At 38.4% G+C, this 18,667-nt stretch overlaps 1 protein-coding gene across 5 annotated transcripts in view; it reads left to right on the top strand.

Moving 5' to 3' along the window:
* The window catches only part of Mtmr12 (myotubularin related protein 12), an 81,132-nt gene that overhangs the window by 47,489 nt on the left and 14,976 nt on the right, over positions 1-18,667 (top strand). For all 5 annotated transcript variants that reach the window (XM_058572090.1, XM_046422321.2, XM_046422320.2 and 2 more), the window contains 5 exons: positions 3,854-3,929; positions 12,470-12,576; positions 13,749-13,873; positions 15,364-15,442; positions 17,611-17,681. In XM_058572090.1, coding sequence (XP_058428073.1) covers positions 3,854-3,929; positions 12,470-12,576; positions 13,749-13,873; positions 15,364-15,442; positions 17,611-17,681 — 458 coding nt within the window. The remainder of the gene's footprint in view (positions 1-3,853; positions 3,930-12,469; positions 12,577-13,748; positions 13,874-15,363; positions 15,443-17,610; positions 17,682-18,667) is intronic.

An 18,667-nucleotide genomic window follows, 5' to 3' on the forward strand; every position in this document is an offset into this window, starting at 1 on the left:
GGAGCATACTCCCTAGCATCCTGCTAACAATTTCGTAAAATATTGTTGTTTGTTAGTGTTTTTGTATTCACGTTCTGATAGGCCTCTTTAGCAGGTCAGTTTAGATTTTGATCAGTCTCAAGCATTTATCAGGTGACACCCAACAACGCAGTTTGTGGTGACAGTGTGAGGCCTCTGAAGGACCCTCCCAGAACTTCTCTGTTGGCCCCACACTGCTGCTTCCGCTTTCCCAGGTGAAAAGCTTGAAAGGGGAAAGCTAGTGCTTACTCAGAAAGAAGTTAGAAACCCCTGTTCCTAAGAGGTGTAATGTGAGGTTGGTAGTAATATAAGGCATCCTCATTCCCAGAACTGTTTTCTAAAATGGGGTCTTGCTGTGTTACCTAGGCTGGCCTCTAACTCCTGCCTCAGTCTCCCAAGACATGTGCCACATGCACAATGCCCTGAATTATTATTTTTTAAATTCAGATACATACTGATTTGGGGTGTTTACATAGGTGTCAGCATCTCAAAACTATACCTGGTTGGGGCTAGGAGTGTAGTTCACTGGTAGATTGCTTGGCTAGCATGCAGGAAGCTCTGGATTCAGTCTCTGGTACTACACAAAAGAAATAAAAATAAATAAATGAAACCTGGGTAAGAGGTCAGAGGGGAAAATCACTTTATGATTAGTGATGAAGGGGGAGAATTGAGCTTTAGCTGGATTTTAAGACTCTGAGCACTCAGTGCTGACACATACTACTTGAACTGCCCCAGCTGTCAACATAATACAGGAAAGGCTGTGCTTTGTTTCTCCTACGCCACTACAGTAGTTGCCTCCATGGTCTTTCCTATATTCTCTGGTCCTCCAATACTATTTTATTTATTTATTTATTTTAATTTTTATGTGGCCATAACCCCTTCCCCAGCATTCATTCTTCATATAGCAGGTAAAATGAACCTCTCCATATGCATCTGATCAGACTTATTCTAGTTTTAGTGGTTTCCGACTGGTTTTGGTATAGAACAGAACTCTTAACATAAACCACTCCAGGGCCCGTAATGGTTTGACTTCCACCTAATTCTCCAATTCTTTCACACCCCGCCATCCATACTGACAGCCTTGCCACAGGCCTGGACTCACCATCTCCTTCCTGCCTGGAAGCACCTTTGCTTCTAACTGCACATAGGTAGATAACCCCACTTAATTGATCAAATCTCAGCTCAGTGCCACTCTTTTAAAGAGCCTTCCAAGACTAGGTCAGGGCTGCTTGCAAGAACTTTCATTATACTGTACCCCTCATAGCACTTTTTGCAACTGCAAATTGGTTTTTATATGTATCATCATTTGATTAATGTTTATTTCTACAGCCTATAAGTCTATGAAATCAAGGATATACTGTTTTTGCTTATCATTTTATCAGTGCAAAGTACAGTGTCTGGCTTCTGAGACATGCTCCATAAATAGGAAAAACTGAATGTATTAATGTAAGTCGTATTAGGGGAATGGACTCCAGTCAGTTTGAATAAGAGTGAGACATTCAGGGGATAGGGATATGGTTCAGCAGTAGAGTGCTTGCTTCACATACGTGAAACCCTGAGTTTGATCCTCAGCTCCATACACACACACACCAAAAAAAAAAAAAAAAGAATGAGAAACTTGAGTGGCCATTTCACCTTTCCCAAGGTCAGAGCTGGCTTCTAATGCCACAGGTCTGTTCCTTCTCTTTTTTTCAGTCTTCTCCTAAAAAAAAAAAAAAAAAAACTTATTTTTTTAAAAAATATTTATTTTTAGGTGTAGATGGACACAACACAATGCCTTCATTTTTATGTGGTGGTGAGGATCAAACCTGGGTCTCGCCCTTGCTAGGCGAGCACTCCACTATTGAGCCACAATCCCAGCCCGGAAAAAAAACAAAACAAAACAAAACAAAAAAACCTTTCAATCCACCTCTTTTTGGAGATATGAATTTTACAGCCCTATGGGGTATGTACAACAGAAGACTTATGAATTGATGCTAGAACAAGAAGATACATTACTGCTCTGGGGATTCCCTCACCCTAACCAGGCTGAGCCTGAGTGGATCCTTCAGTTTCCCATGACTGAAGTTGTCCTGTAGAAAGTCTATTTGTTTGTATTCTAAACTCATCCAAATAACTAAAATGACTGTTTTCAGCCAGGTGCAGTGGCACATGCCCATAATCCCAGCTGCTCAGGAGGCTGAGGCAGGAGGATCTCAAGTTCAAAGCTAGCCTCAGCTAAAGTGAGGCACTACACAACTCAATGAGACCCTATCACTAAATAAAATAAAATAAAAATAGGGCTGGGGATGTGGTTCAGTGGCTGAGTGCCCCCGAGTTCATCCCCCGATTCCAAAGACTGTTTTCATCTGGAAGTGTGACTCAGTGGTAGAACACTTGCCTTGCATGCACAAGGCCCTGGGTTTTATCTCCAGTATGGGGCAGGAAGGGAGGGAGGATTAATTGCTTGTATCCATTGGCAGTCTCACAGCAAACTCTGTGGAATCCACCTGAGTTCACTGGGACAGGTAAGGGCACTCTCCATATCCCTCACTGGGTGCAGTCATCTTCATCTCTCTTGAGAAATGGAGACTAATAGCCTTGGTTCCAACCTTTTTTTTTTTTTTTTTTTGATAAGAGTCTTTTTATAAGAGAAAATTAACTGGTGAACTAGCACTATAAAATATTTAACCTCATTATTTGAATGCAGTAATATCTGAAAAATGCAAATTTTTAGAAGGAGGCCCCCTTCCAGTTTTATAGCATGAGCCACTGAGCAGGGAGCTGAGAACTCCACAGGTTGACTGTCCTGAGAAGAATGAGAAACAGCAGCCTGTTATAAGTTACCATCCAGTCAGTGCTTATCAGAGCTTACTGTACATCAAAACCACCCAGGGGACTGGATATGGTGGTTTACACCTATAGTCCCAGGTACTCAGAAGGCTGAAGGCAGCAAGGACTACAAGTTTGAGGCCAGCTGAAATAGCTCACCTAGATCCTGTCTCAAAAAAGTGCGGGGCGGAGAGTGTTCTAGGGAAGTAGTTCAGTAGTAGCATGCTTGACCAAGTGTGTGTTCAAGGCCCTGGGAGCTGGACACATTGACACACGCCTATAATCCCAGTGAGTTGGGCGGCTGAGGCAGAAGGATCGCAAGTTCAGCTAGCGTCAGCAATTTAGTAAGTCCCTAAGCAACAAAGTGAGACTCTCTCTCAAAATTAAAAATAAAAAGGTCTAGGGATGTGTCTTAGTGGTAAAGTGCTCCTGGGTTCAATTCCCAGAACCATTGTACATATTTATGTATGTAATGTGTGTGTATGTATATATGTGTGTGTGTATATGTACACACATATACACACACATGGATATATATACATTCACATTCATATATATTACAGCAGTGTCTAGTACTCAAATGTTTGTTGTTAGAGCACTTGATGTCATCATCATTACAGGTTTTCATATTTAACTAAAAGCAACATAAGTATTTATATTGTTACTATATATATTATATTGTTACTATGAAAGGAAAATTATTCCATTTTTGAAATTCATGTGTGTTTAGATATCATATTTTCCAGTCCCGTCATTTTATGGAAAAGGTAATCAACCTAGAGAGGTGTATAATTACCCAACATTATGCAGAATTGGATTCAGAGCTAGGATTAGAACTAGTAATTTGGTCACAGTACTTTATACCAAACAGAATGGCAGTTCATCTGAGCTGATTCTTCTTAACAGGGAGATATGGTCAATTTTATAACACTCTGTTTAGCTTTCTTATATTCATTGAAATTGAGCTTTCATATTTTGTAAATCATGCATAGTACTAAAGTCTGATGATATCCCTTTTTTCTAGGTTGCCAGCATACTTTGTTGTCCCTACCCCTCTTCTTGAAGAGGATGTGCAACGCTTTCAGGGTCACAACATACCAGTAAGTGTATCTGAAATCCTGAAGAGACATGGGTTGCTCATTGGCCCATCCTAGTAAAATGATCCTACTTAAAGCTCTTGGCTTTGGTACTCAGGAATTTGTCCTCAGTCAAATAGTGATCCAAAAATACCATAAGAACTCCCTAGAAGAGTCTCTTAAACATGAGGCTCTGTGGGATAGAGTTCTGAAGTTTTCATAAATACACTTGAGTTTTAGAAAAGGCATTGAAAAGCTTTAAGAGGATTACAGATTTGTCTGCTTTTGAAAGCAAACCTGGATTAACACGTAAGTCATTTTGAACCTGAGCTGACCACTCTAAGGGTAGTAAAATTTCAGATTCTTTTTGGTTGGCACAGTATGGGCATGGTGGTGTCTTCTCCTAGAGACAACATTTCTTGGTTTTTACTGAATAGAATGGGATGGGAGCCATATTTAATGGGTCACTGATCAAAGAAGGCAAGACTCTGGCAGTCATCCCCATTTCTAGTTGGTGGTTGGGAGTTGCCAAGCCTGTGGGGAATTTAGTAAGGAATGAGAATTTATAAATAAATGGTATGCTATGTACATGACTGGTTCACCAAAAGGATCAATTCTGGGTGGAAAGCAAGGTGGCGAAGCAACATTACATGCTCAGAAGCCCATGGAGGCCAGGCAGGTACTGAGCAAGGCCCCTACAATGAACAGTGTCCCCTCTGCTCGGTGCAAGGGTGCAGCTCTTCAGCACCAGCTCGTCTGTACCATGTGGGAAAATGAGCTGAGTGTTGCCAGATGTCTTGATTTTTTAGGGGTAGCCAGAAGATACAATTTCCATGTGCATTTTTCTTATCTCAAAATATATACAACTGATCCAAAAGCTTAAAAAACATGTGTTTGGGCTAAAGTTGAAATACATTCCACCAATTTGCAACCTTTGGGCAATTTGGGCAGCAGTTCCCAAACTTTCTGGTCTCAGAATCTTTATACTCTTAGAAAGTATCAAAGTTTTCTCTAAGAGCTGTTGTTTATATGGGTTGTAACCATTGGTACTTATCATATAAAAATTTAGACTAATTTTTCTTTTTAATTTAAGTAGCAGCAATGCATGGTAGCACATGCCTGTAATCCAAGCTACTTAGGAAGCTGAGGCATAAGGACCACAAGTTTGAGGCCAGCCTGGAAAACTTAGACCATCTCAGAATAAAATAAAAAGGATTGGGGATGTAGCTCAGTGGTAGAGTGCCCCTGGGTTCAATTTCTAGTACCACAAAAATAAAATAAAAAGGGGCTGGGGATATATAGGTCAGTGGCAGATATGCTTATCTGACATTTATGAGTCTCTGGGTTCAATCCCCAGTACTACAAAAAAAGAAAAAGTTAAGTAACATTACATGTTAGCATAAATAACATATTTCTATGAAAAATAACTATTCAAAACAGTAAATTTGAATAACATTATTTTACATTCTTGAAAATAGAAGACAGCTAGATTCTAATATCTGATTCTTTTTTTCAGTCTGTTGTGGTAATTTGGGGCTTTGAAGAAAATTCATGAATTTTCTTCAAAATTCAGCTTCACACGGCTGTGTATTTGGAAAAGAAAGGAATATTTAATAGCCTTTTTAGAGAATACTTAACAGCCTAATTGAGAATATTATTCTCTGATGGTACACCAAAAAGTTGGCAAGTGAAAATTTCATAAAGGTTATTTGCAATAACTTATCTGAAAACATAATGAACTTTCCATTCTCTGTTAAATTAAAACCTTTGGTCTGTCTTACATTTTGAGTGGATCTTAAAACGTGCATGATTTTGTACTAGTGTATCCTGACCATTTGGAAAATATGGGTTCATAGGTTATAAAGAACTCCTATCTGTAGACACATTTTATTATAAAATTTTTTTTAAATCTTATTCATTAATACTGTGGTCTCTTCAGAAGAGTCTTTAAATGTTGGGAATCTGCCCAGCAAAAGTAGCAGGTACTAGTTTTCCAGAATTGTAATTGTTATCATTTACAGTAGATTATCAGTTTTTTCCCACCCATGAAGTAATAAACTCACTTTATTCTTTTTTTTTTTTTTTTTTTTTGGTACTGGGATTGAACTCAAGGGCACCTGACCACTGAATCACATCACTGGCCCTATTTTGTATTCTATTTAGAGTCAGGGTCTCACTGAGTTGCTTAGCAGTCTTGCTTTTACTGAGGCTGACTTTTAAACTTGAAATCCTCCTTTCTCAGCCTCCCAAGCTGCTGGAATTACAGGTGTGCACACCACGCCTGGCCACTTTATTCATTTTTTAAAAATGAATATCTGCCAGATACCAAAGTCAGAACACCCATGATTTGTTTAAAAGAGGTTACGAGTTCAGTTCTCAACTCAGTTATAAAAGAGATTTTTCTTGGGATAAATAATTTAATTTCAATGCTTGCTTCCCATTCTTGCACACAGAATATTTAAAATACATGTGGTGGTCAACATTAATAAAAATAATAATTGTTAATCCTTCATTAAGGACAATCTCAAAAGAGTCATATTTCTTTCCTGCTAATTTTATCGATGAAGAACACAGTGACAACCACTACAGTTGTGTGGCCCTTCCTTGATTGGTGCTAAGCCACCACTACATTTGTATCATTTCAGTAAGGTACGTAAGTTCATCAATTCCAAATACAAAACACATTGCTACCACTACATTTGCATCATTTGTGCAGATGTCAACACCATGGAAAAGACATTATATTGTTAGGATTATTATGAAAATGGTTGTGGCCTCTCAGACCACCTGAAAGGGTTTTGGGACCTCCCAGTTAGATACTGAAAATCAGAGTCTTAGAGGAATGATTAGCCTCTCTCAGAGTAACCTAGATAAGAAAGTGTTCTATTGGAAGAAACAAAGATGAATTGTCGCCAGGTGCAGTGGCACATTCCTGTAATCCCAGGGGCTGGGGAGGCTGAGGCAGGAGAATTGCAAATTCAAAGCCAGCCTCAGCTATATAGCAAGATTCTAAGCAACTTAATGAGACCCTGTCTCAAAATAGAAAATAAAAAGGGCTGGGGATGTGGCTTAGTGGTTAAGTATCCTTGGATTCAATGTTACAAAAAAAAAAAAAAAAAAAGAATTATCCACATATGTAGATTTACATACACTGTGTTCTAGCCAAGCCTAAGGGTTGAGAAGTAGAATATGTTCTTGTAAGACCTAAGTGAGGAACACCAACTTTTTAATCATTAGTTCTACTTTAATTGTTTATTCTGAAAATCATTAGTTGAGTTTGTATGAATAGAAGCAGAAAAATTATATACAAGATGGAATGTACACATCTATCCAGGGGAACACAGAGCTTTCAGTCAGTCTTCCCCGCCTTCTCTCTCTCTCTCTGCCTCCCTCCCTTCTTCTCTCTCTCTTTCCCTCTCCCACTACCCATTGCAGTGCTGAGGATGAAACCCAAGACTTTGTGCTTGCTATACCCCAGCTTGCCTGCCTACCTAACTACCTGCCTGTCTTCCACTGGGTATTGAACCCAGGGATGCTCTACCACGGAGCTCCCTCCTCAGCCTCTTGAGTTTCTGGGATTATGTGTGTAGGTTATCATTCCTCCCTTGCTGGCTCTCGCTTGCTCGCTCGCTCGCTCTCTCTCTCTCTCTGTCTCAGACTTTCATTTGACTAGAATAGGAAGATCACCAAAAATGACCTCAGACGAATTAGAAAGCAATGTGTTTTATATTTGGAATTGATGAAATTATGTACCTTAATCTAGAAAAACCAAACCTTTCAAATGTTCCTTTAAAATTATCAGTATTGCAATCTGGGGCCACTTGCTCTTTGTTTTGTTTAAGGCGTAATTTCTCAATTTAGACACTACTGATATTTTAGGCCAGATAATTATTTGTTTCAGGGTTATCATTATAGAATAGTTAACGTCATTGCTGACAACCAAAGTATGTCCAGATATTGCCAAATGTCCCTTGTGGGGCAAACACAGGTTGAAAATTCTGCCTTAAGATGATCTATATTAGTTTTTTCTTGGTTAATTAGCATATGTCTCACCAGATAGAAAATATGACCGTTAGTAGCATGAGGATTCATAAGCATCCTCTTTGTCTTTCCTTCTCATTTCTATTAAGCCTACCGTCTATTTGTACTGTGTTCCTTTGTTCTTGGTTGTTGTTGAGTAGATAACACAGTTAAGCTTATGTTAAAGCAAAGGAAGAGGTTTGCAAAAATATAAAACAATGCTACTTTGTTTTGTTTTGTTTTTTGGTGGACTGGTGTTGGAGATGGAACCTGGGGCCTCACCCATGCTAGGCAAGCACTTTACCATTGAACTACTCACCCCTATCGCTTTTTTTTTTTTTGTGAGATAGGATTATACTAATTTACCCAGGCAGGGTAACTTGTAGTCCTCCCGCCTCAGCCTTTTGAGTAGCAAAATTATAGGCATAAACTACTACACTCAACAAATGCCACTTCTCTAACTCTGTGTGTGTGTATGTGTGTGTGTGTAATGTTATTTATACCAACATGCAATTGGTTTATTATTGTTTTAAAATGAATTAATATTTTAAAGTCTTTCAGTTTTAATTTCTAGTGTGTTAAATATAAATAGCTATAATCCACACAAATACAAAGTCTTTGGGTTCTAAATAATTTTTAAGACTATTAAAGGAATAAGACCAAAAAGTTTGAAAGCCACTGATCTATAATGTTATATAACATTTCCTCCAGGATTTGGTAAGTAAACACGTACATCAATAGTAGCAGTTAAGCTGGGTGAGGTGGCACATATATGAGGCAGGAGGATTACAGGTTCCAGGCTAGCCTCCACAATTTAGTGAGACCCTGTTTCAAAATAAAAAAATAAAAATGACTGTGGATGTAGCTCAGTGGTAAAGTGCCCCTGACCTCAATCCCCAGGACTATCACATCAACAAAAATAATAGCAGCAGTTATATGCAATAGGAGCATCAGAGAATAGCAAGAGTAAAGAGATGATTTGGGCCTAAACTGTGAAGGGCCTACAGTACCATTCATAGGGTTTGTTTTTTTGTTGTGTTAGATACTCATGGGGTTGTGGCTCAGTGGTAGAGTGCTTGCCTCGCACATGCAGGGCCCTGGGTTCGATCCTCAGCACTACATAAAAATAAATACTAAAAAAAAAAAAGATACATATTACCTAGTATATTCACAATGTTGTGTGATCGTGACATTGATCTAGTTCCAGAACATTTCCGTATCTCCATGCTTTTTTGTTTTGGCTTTGCATCTAGTCTTTTCCTTCCTACCTTCACATATACCTCTAAAGCCATGACCTGCATAATTTGTCTGTTCATTCAAATTCTTGCTACCATTTTAGAGATTTTGGCCTCCTTGACCCTCCTCTAGTCTCCAGCCCTGAGGTTTTTTTTTTTTTTATCTTTTTTTAATTTTTGCTCTGAGGCAAAGAATGTTTCTATAGATTATTCAAACCAAATAGCAGACTGTGCTTAATGGGATTCATGAAAACTGTAGGCATCCTTGCCCCTGCTGGTCCTTGTCCTGCTCAGGCCCTGATGTGGTTCCTGTATCATACTTTCCTGAGTAAACACGTTTTCATTTCGTTTGTAAAATCATTGTTAATTCTTATACTCTCAGCTATAGCCTTTCCCCTACTATAGTGGGACCTGAGACTCCCACAGCTTCCTTATTCTGACCTCCTGTTGTTTCTCTGTGCTCCTGCTTCCTTCGCACCAAATCTGAACCTCTGCCAGCAATATTGGTTGCCTTGTCTGGAGCCTGATTCCATCATCAGCCTTCCCTTTTCCATTATATTTCTAAAGCATGTTCTTTATCTCTCTCTCTTTATCTCTCTTAAGACATCTTTAAGTCTCTTCTAAGAAAGCCCTTTCTTAACAGTGAAGCTACTACTTTGTTCTTTCCTATACTTCCCAGTATATGTAAACAGTCTATACTTGTTTTTTTTCCTACTCCTTTTTTTCTTTTTCTTTCTTTTTTTTTTTTTTTTTTTTTGGTTGGGGTGTTAGTGATCAAATTCAGGGCTGCACACATGCTAAACACACACTCTACTGTTGAGACACACACACACTACTACTACTGAGAGAGACACACACGCACTACTACTTAGACATACACACACTCTACTACTGAGAGAGAGAGAGAGACAGACACACACACACACACACACACACACGCACACGCCCACCAGCTGCTATTTCTTCTTACAAGGCGACTTCTTCCTCCACTTGGACACTACCCTCTCAGAAGACATTGAGCTTTGGACAGCCCCTCCTCTCTATAACATTGTTGCAGTTTTTGACTAATTATGTCCTGCCTTTTTAAAATTCCAGTCCTGACTTTGGAAATACAATACTATCTTGGTCCTCTTACTGCACTATTTTCTAACCTGGGATTATAGGTGTTACTCTAAAGCTCTTTGACTCTACAGAGAGACACCTTAAAATGCACCCCAAAAAACAAGTAACAAGCAATTCTTCCTTTAGAAAATAAATGTTATCAATAAATTGATTCTTGCCTGTTGTTAAGTAATTAGTACTAAGAACTCTGTGGCTCTTTCCCAAGAGAAGCTGTACATATTATAATGATAGGAGAAGACTTTTTGCTAAATTCCTGAGAAGTCTCTCTGACCAGGAATTTCACTCCTTTCTACTTAATCTTTCAAATAAAGAATAGGTACCTCTTTGTAGCTCAGATAAGATAAGGTAATTATGATTGGAGGTTATCATTACACATGTCCCAACTAGAAAATGAAATGTGGTTGGATGACACCAAGGGCCTACTGGTTTTGCCCCAGGAAGGGAGGTAAACTTTAATTTCTTAGATCCCATCATCCAGGCATGACTAAGAGTACACTCCTTTATGTCTGAGTGAGTTGTACCAATTAGGGGTCATGACTCCTTGAGCATTAAGAATATCCCCACCTTTCACAGAGGCCCTAGATCTGTGTGGTGGTTTCTTCACATTGCTTAGCATGACATTGGAAAAGGGACTAAGAGAAGAGCCAATGTCCCTTGAATTTGTCATAGTGTTCTAATACTTCCACTGCATGTGAGTCTTAAAGTATGGTTTAGCTCTTGGGAGTTATTGCTCTTTTTGGCAGTTCCTAAAGCAGTTCTGTGTTTCTGTGTCCTTGCTCTCCTGGTGGACTTGTCATTTTTTGCACTTTAGCTGGCCATCAGTTATCATGTCCAGCACTCCAGTCCTGCTTTCCTGTCTTATACTCAGAGCCTTCATGTCAGTAGCCTCCTGAGTATCTCCATATGGATGTCCTAATGGCACTAGACATGCAACACACAGTGCCAGTCCCATCATCTTCCCCAGAAACCCCAAACCAGTTCTTCTTTCTGACTTTCCAAGTATAGTACAAAGTGTTTTCTGGATTGTAGTGCTGGTCTTTATCTCTTGGCCCAGGCTGTTGCTAGCATAACCAGTGAATGGTTTATGCGTGCGGGTAGAAGCCAAAATGGTGCCTACTCAGGCAGCCAGTTACAAAAATATTTCTTTCATTGGGTTAACCGTTGATCCAGGGCTGATGACTTGGTCAGCAGAGCAAGGACCAGATGTTAGCCACTCTTAAGCCGTTAGTCAGGCCTGTATGCAGGGCAGAGACTACAGCTGAACCTACTTATTCAACCTGCTTTTTCCTATCTCCCTTCTAGGCTCCACTGGCAGATTACTTTGCTCCAAGATAGTTCTAATCTCCTTTTATGCCTGCAAAATAAGTAATTGAAATCTCTCATAGTATCCAGAAAAAAGGTGGAACCCCTTAGCCTATTATTTGTGGTCATTCATAGAATGTCTATATTCCTTGCCTCCCCTCTATTGTTCTTTGCCATCCCCTTGTCTGCCATGTTCTACCTTCTATCATATTTTGAGTGTATGGGCTCCAAAAGTAGAGCAGTCCCTTAATCACCTTTCTGTCCTCTCACAACCTGGTGCAGTGCCTTCTGTGTGTGAGTCTTTTATTCACTGTGTTGATTAGCCAACTCTCCGTTTTTCTCCTGTGAACTTTCTCTGATGTTGGAAGATCCCTCAATTTGCCATCAAGGTAAAGCATCACCTTTAGTTATACTGCAGCTACTTTTTCCATGTCTTGGGGAAATCCTTTGTCTCCCTGAGCCCCAGTTCCTTGCTGTGCATGGGGATAATAATCATACCCATCACAGGGACTTACCATGAAAATTCAATGAATTAATTCATGTAAAATGGCTGACATGTAAGCTGCACTCTAGTGATGGCTTCTATCCTAATAATAATGTTGTCGTTATCATTATCTAGGTCACCAGCACTTTAGTGCCACGTCAAAAGATGTATGTTAGACCATAAGCAAGTCTGAATGTAACTACCTATTCTTGTTTTTTAGTTTCATTTTAAGATTAAATCAGTTCTCTTCATTTAATAAATTCTCCCTGACTTAATAAAATTGAATATATCCAGCTATTTCATAAAGATAAATTTCCCTGGCTGAACTTGAATGCTAAGCTTACCTCTTCCCTGTTGGGTTGTGAATGTTCCATCTGGCAAATGTCTTCTGCCCCCTGCAGATATGGTGTTGGTCCTGCCACAATGGAAGTGCCCTTTTGAAAATGTCAGCACCACCCAAAGAACAGGATGATGGTGTTTTGCAAATCCAGAAGAGTGTCTCGGATGGGTCAGTACTTATTCTTCATCTGTTTTTGTTTTCTAAGAAGCAGGGATTAGTTCTTAGTAGTGTCCATTTCTGTGTACCTACAGGTAGCTTAGTGTTAGAAAAATACAACCTATAGGGGTCATTCTTAATTACTTTAAAAGGAGTCAATATAACATAATCACTAATTAGTCAGTATAACATAATCACTAATCAAAATTTCATGGGGGCTAGGGATGCCACTCAATGGTAGAGCATTTGCCTAGCATGCATAGGGCCCTGGGTTCAATGCCAAGCACTGCAATAAAAATGACAAAAAATAAAGAATGGCAACTATGCTGTTTTTAGAGATGTACACTGAAGTATTTAGGGAGGAAGTGGTATAGTATCTATAATGTTTGGGTTTCGTTTTTGTGTCTGGTTTTTGTTGTTGTTGTTGTTTGCAAACCCAGGCCTTATACATGCTAGGTAAGTGCTCTACCACTGAACCACCACCCTCATTCATTGTCTATAATGTTAATACCTGTCAAATCTAGGTCATGATATATGTCACTATGGTTCTTTTTCTACTTTTCTACATGATTGGAATTTTTCAAAATAAATTTGAAAATATGAAGTGGAGGGGCTGAGGTGTGGCTCAGGGGCAGAGTGCTCGCCTAGCGTGTGTAAGGCCCTGGCTCCGATCCTTAGCACCACATAATAAATAAATAAATAAGCAAATAAATAAATAAAGGTATTTAAAAGAAAATCCAAAGTGGAGGGCTAGGGCTAGGGCTCTGCGGTAGCGCACTTGCCTGGCATGTGTGAGGCAGTGGGTTCGATTCTCAGCACTGCATATAAGTAAATAAAGGTCTACCAACAACTAAAAAAATATTTAAAAAAAAATCCAAAGTGGATAAATTAAAAACAAACAAACAAAAAAAAGTGGACTTTGGAGTTAAATTGCCTTGGTCCAAATCATGGCCCCATCTATTTAGAAACTTGATAACCTTGGGCTGGGCAGTTCTACTTTGGGTTCTCCATTCCCACTGTTAACTGGGGAGAGCAGTCCTGCAGCAGTTGCCACAGAGGTAAGGGTAGGGAGTGGGATATCTGCAGACCTTTTGGAACATATCGGGGCACATAGTAATTGCTTAGGAAATATCTCTTTTAATTCATGTAGCTCTTCTAATTTCATGTTACTTTTTCGTACCTAGAATTTACAAGATCATCCATAGGCCACCCTATGAAATGGTTAAAACTGAAGATCTATCAAGCAACTTCATATCCTTGCAGGAAATCCAGACGGCATACTCTAAATTTAAACAGCTATTTCTGATAGGTGAGAAGAGTGTTGAACAAAACTTTCTGTCAAATGGGGAAAGACATGCCACATGGATCAGCTGCAAGTTGGTACCTTTCCCCTGGGTTCCTTTTGGTGATACACAGATGCTCCTAGCCTCGAAGGTCACTATCATGTAGTGGAAGAGTCAATAGCCAAGGGGCCAGCTGCCACTGCCATGCTGCATGCAGAACATCTCTCTCCAGGCTTTTCTTCCATGGCCCCCCTGTTGTGGCAGTGATCACACAGGCATTCTTCTCCTCTCTTCTTTCCCAGCATACCAGGTTGCTCAGTGGTGAGCATTTTGGCTTCTCTACTTAAAATTCTGGACTATGCATTACCTATTAATCACTAATGTGCATAAACATTTATAAAGTGAATGATCTTTTTTCCCTTAGGGAACTTTTTTCCCAAAGGGGACATATTTTTAATATTTCTTTCCTGATTAGGGATGTACAGTTTCTTAGGATGAAAATTAATTTCAATACAATTAATCAGAAATGTACAGAGTAAAAAATGAAATACGCTTATTCCAGCCTCCCTTGGCAATTTCCCTACTCTCATAGTCTGCTAGTAACAATTAGAACTAGTCTCATTTCTCTCCATTCTTGAATGAGTCCTTACTCTCTGAGGTGTGCTTGCTTAAAGGTAACTTTTCCTAACTTGGACTTTTTAACCTGACAAATGGTTAACTATTTTAGGATTTACTCAGCTGTCATTTATTGAATTTCCATTGTATATACTAACTTTGCTAAGCATTTACCCAAGGCGAATGTAACACAAAAGCTCATACTCTTACAGGGGAAACAGAAGTATATGCCTCTAACTAAAACATGTTGTGATACATGTTATAAAACAGATTATAAGAAGTAGAGATCTGGAGGCAAGGTCCTATTTGATCCAGGACTGAGATTCTACAGTTTTATTTTAATTACCCAGGATTTCCAGAATATCTTCTCTTTACTGATTTGAGTTTGCAACTTTTAAATGTATTAAATTTATTTTAAGTGTATTAAAATTCAAGATTTTCTGCTTTATAAGATGTGTAAGGGGGAATCCTACAGTGGTGTGCAAGGTACATGAACTTGTATTTAAATTTCTTAGAAAAGTCAAGTCTCACCTTAGATGTCCATGGCAATATAGATCTGGTTGCATTTTCCACTTCTAGGAATAGCAGCCTCCATGTCACTTGTTTCTGCCTAAAGCATGTCAGTCTCTCAGTTGAATTATAGGGTAGACCATGGCTTTGAGTATGTGGTAGAGGCTTTTCTTATTTCAGCAAGGAAGACCTCTTCTTGACAACCACACCCTTCTTGAGGCCTACATTTCATAAACTGTTTCAGCTGAAGTTCGGAAATGTTCTTTACTTAAAATAGAGTCTCGTGCCTGGATTTTGCAGGTTGAGTCTAGGACCAATGATCTGAACAGCACAGTGGAATAACAGGCGTTTTGTGGCAAGTGTAACATCTTTATGCTTTTCCTTTTTTCAGATAACAGTACTGAATTTTGGGACACAGACATAAAATGGTTTTCACTTTTGGAAAATAGCAGCTGGCTTGACATAATCAGGTATTCCAAACCATTGTTTTGCTCATGAATTTCAGTTGTCTAATTCAGAGTAGTAGAGCTAATTGACAAATAATTTAACTCTTTGATATTTCACAATTAAATATTCTTAGACCATATGTTCTATTCAGGGCTTGGCTGGATTTTACATTTTATATTTATTATTTCTGTGCACATTTGACAGAACTTACCAACATGTTACCTGCTTACAAAGAAATAGACTCTATAGAAAGACTACAATAAAGGGTGTGATAATGCAAAATTATAATTGAGACTACAGTGCTGCCCTCCAGGAGGAAACTGGGGAATGAAAATAGGAAGGATACTGACTTCACTAAATACTTTTTTGAATTTTGTGTCATATGTATATGACCCACTTAAATTTTTTTTTAAACCATGGTTAATGTCATTTAGTCATTTTTGGTTTTGGAATTAGGTTAAGAGTCCCAGAGGATGGTTATGTTGCCTTTCCTAATTCATATATTAAATGGCTCCTAAGCTAGAAGTTAGGGACAAATCAAAGCTGCAAGCTGTGACTATAGTCCTAAAGGGAATAACAGATAGAAAGAGATAAATCTTTCTGGGACTGGGGTTATGGCTCAGCTCAGTGACAGAGCGCTCGCCTCACATGTGCAAGGCCCTGGGTTTGATTCTCAGTACCACATAAAAATAAATTAAAAAAAAAAAAGTTATTGTGTACAACTACAAAAAAAAATCTTTCTGAGTAGATTGGATCTTTTCAGACACTCTCATACATTCACCTTGAATAAAGCAATATGGATCATATTCTCCAGGAATTGATGTTTGTGGGTTTTACTAGGACTCATCAGAAGACTCAGATGTAAGTTTTCAGTAAGAATCTATAGTTTAGAAATTGCCTAGGAGCACTTTTATGTTAGTTTGGGTTTCCCTTCTGAAAAAAATTTTCCATTTCTTTATTAAATATTTCTGAATTAAATATTCTTTATTAACTATTCTGAATTAAATATTTAAGTATTTAATTGATAAAGATTGTATGTATCAAAATACTCAGTGTTTTTTTTAAAGACGCACTGTGTGATGATTTGGCATATATTGTGTGATGATTACCATAATCAAATGAACACATCCATCACCAATCATGCTATACTTTAGGTCCCCCAGGTTTGTTTATCTTATAACTAAAAGTCTGATTCCTTTGACTTCTCTCCACTTTTTCCACTCACATCCCTTTGGAGTTACCATTCTACTGTGTGTAAGAGTTCAGCTTTTTTTTTTTTTTTAATCTATTTATTTTATTCATTTTAGTTGTTGATGGACCTTTAGTTTTTATTTGTATGTGGTGTTGAGAATTGAACCCATTGCCCCACACATTCGAGGCAAGCTCTCTACCACTGAGCCACAACCCCAGCCCGAGTTCAGCATTTTTACATTTCATGTACAACCAAGGTCATGCTGTGTGGTTTTTATGTGCCTGGCTTATTTCATTTAACATATTTCCTCGAGGTTCATCCGTGGTATGACAATGGTGGAATTTCCCTTTTTAAAAGTACTGAATAATATTCCATTACACACACACACACATTGTACTTATCCATTCATTTGTTAGTGAACTCTTAGGTTGTTTACATATCTTGATTATTGTGAATAATGCAGCAGTGAACATGGGAGCACAGATACCTGAGAAACTGGTCTAATCCCTTTGGATATACACCCAGACTCAGTTTCTAATAGGCAGATAAACATCTCTCAGTATCTGAATAGTGTAAATGTTAAGTATTTTTTTTAATTTTTATTTTCATGAATAAAGAAAAAACTGTGGCTCAAGTGGTAGCGTGCTCACCTGGCATGCGTGAGGCACTGGGTTCTATCCTCAGCACCACATAAAATAGAATAAAGATATTGTGTCCATCTAAAACTAAAAAAAATATATATATATATATATGTATTTTAAAAAAAAGAAGAAAGGAAAAACTGAAGAGGGCTGGGGTTGTGGCTCAGTGGTAGAGTGCTCGCCTAGCATGTGTGAGGCGCTGGGTTCTATCCTCAGCACCACGTAAAAATACATAAATAAAATAAAGGTATGTGTTAAAAAAGAAAAACTGAAGAACAATTCATGCTGTCTCTAAACTTATTGTTCATGGTACCAAACTCAAGACCTAATGCTCATTTCTTGTCTCTTTCCTATTCAGACGTTGCCTGAAAAAAGCAATAGAGATTATAGAATGTCTGGAAGCACAAAACATGAACGTTCTTCTTTTAGGTAACATATTTAAAGCACAAAAATTATTTTCCATTTCATCTCACTTGTGATTCAATTTTTTGTGTATGTAACTTAACAGAATTGTAATTGTCTTATGAGAGAGTAAGCTACTGTAGAAATCCTCCCAGTGTCTTTCTCCTGAACCTTGGAATCCTTTGCCTCAGATTTCAGAGTTAGAGTTTAAAATAAAATTCTTTCACTTGGAACTTGGCAGATCTATTCACAACCCAAGAAGAAATTATTTGCTATCTTTACCAAAGCTCACATTTCTTAATGTTTTGGATTTGGTTTTTTATTAACTAGGTTGAAGTCATAGTCTTTTGGTAATCCCTTTCACATAGACTCATAGATCACTTAATTATTATTTTTGTATCTGTTTGACACTTTTTTTTAATTTTATTTTTTAGTTGTGGTTGGACACAACACCTTTATTTCACCTTTTTATTTTTTTAATGTGGTGCTGAGAATCGAACCCAGGGTCTCGCACATGTGAGGCAAGCGCTCTACCGCTGAGCCACAACCCCAGTCCCCCGTTTGACACAGTCCCCTGTTTGACACTTTCCATAGAAAGTTGGTGAGCTGTGATTTCCCTTTTCTCAGTGGATTTAATTTGGCAAACATGAGGGCAGTGACATAAACATTCAGAATGTGTAAAAGCAAGTATAAACCAATTTGTAACAAGGATGATTGTTGTAGCCAAGCACAGTGGTACATACCTGTAATCCCAGCAACACAGGAGCCTGAAGCAAGAAAATTGCAAGTTTGAGACGAGCTTGAGTAACTTATTGAGATCCTGTTTCAAACTAAAAGACCTTTTTAAAATTTTATTTTAGGAGACAATGTCTTTGTATGTTGTTCAGGCTGGCCTCAAACTCCTGAGCTCATTGATCCTCTAGCTGCAGCCTCCAGAGAGGCTGGGACTACACAACTGTGTCCAGCTTGTTTTTTTTTTTTTTTTTTTTTTTTAATATATGTATTGTTTTTTC

The sequence above is a fragment of the Marmota monax genome, unplaced genomic scaffold, assembly GCF_021218885.2.
Source record: "Marmota monax isolate L192 unplaced genomic scaffold, Marmota_monax_Labrador192_F-V1.1 WCK01_AAM20220418_F8-fsc00077, whole genome shotgun sequence".
NCBI lineage: Eukaryota > Metazoa > Chordata > Mammalia > Rodentia > Sciuridae > Marmota > Marmota monax.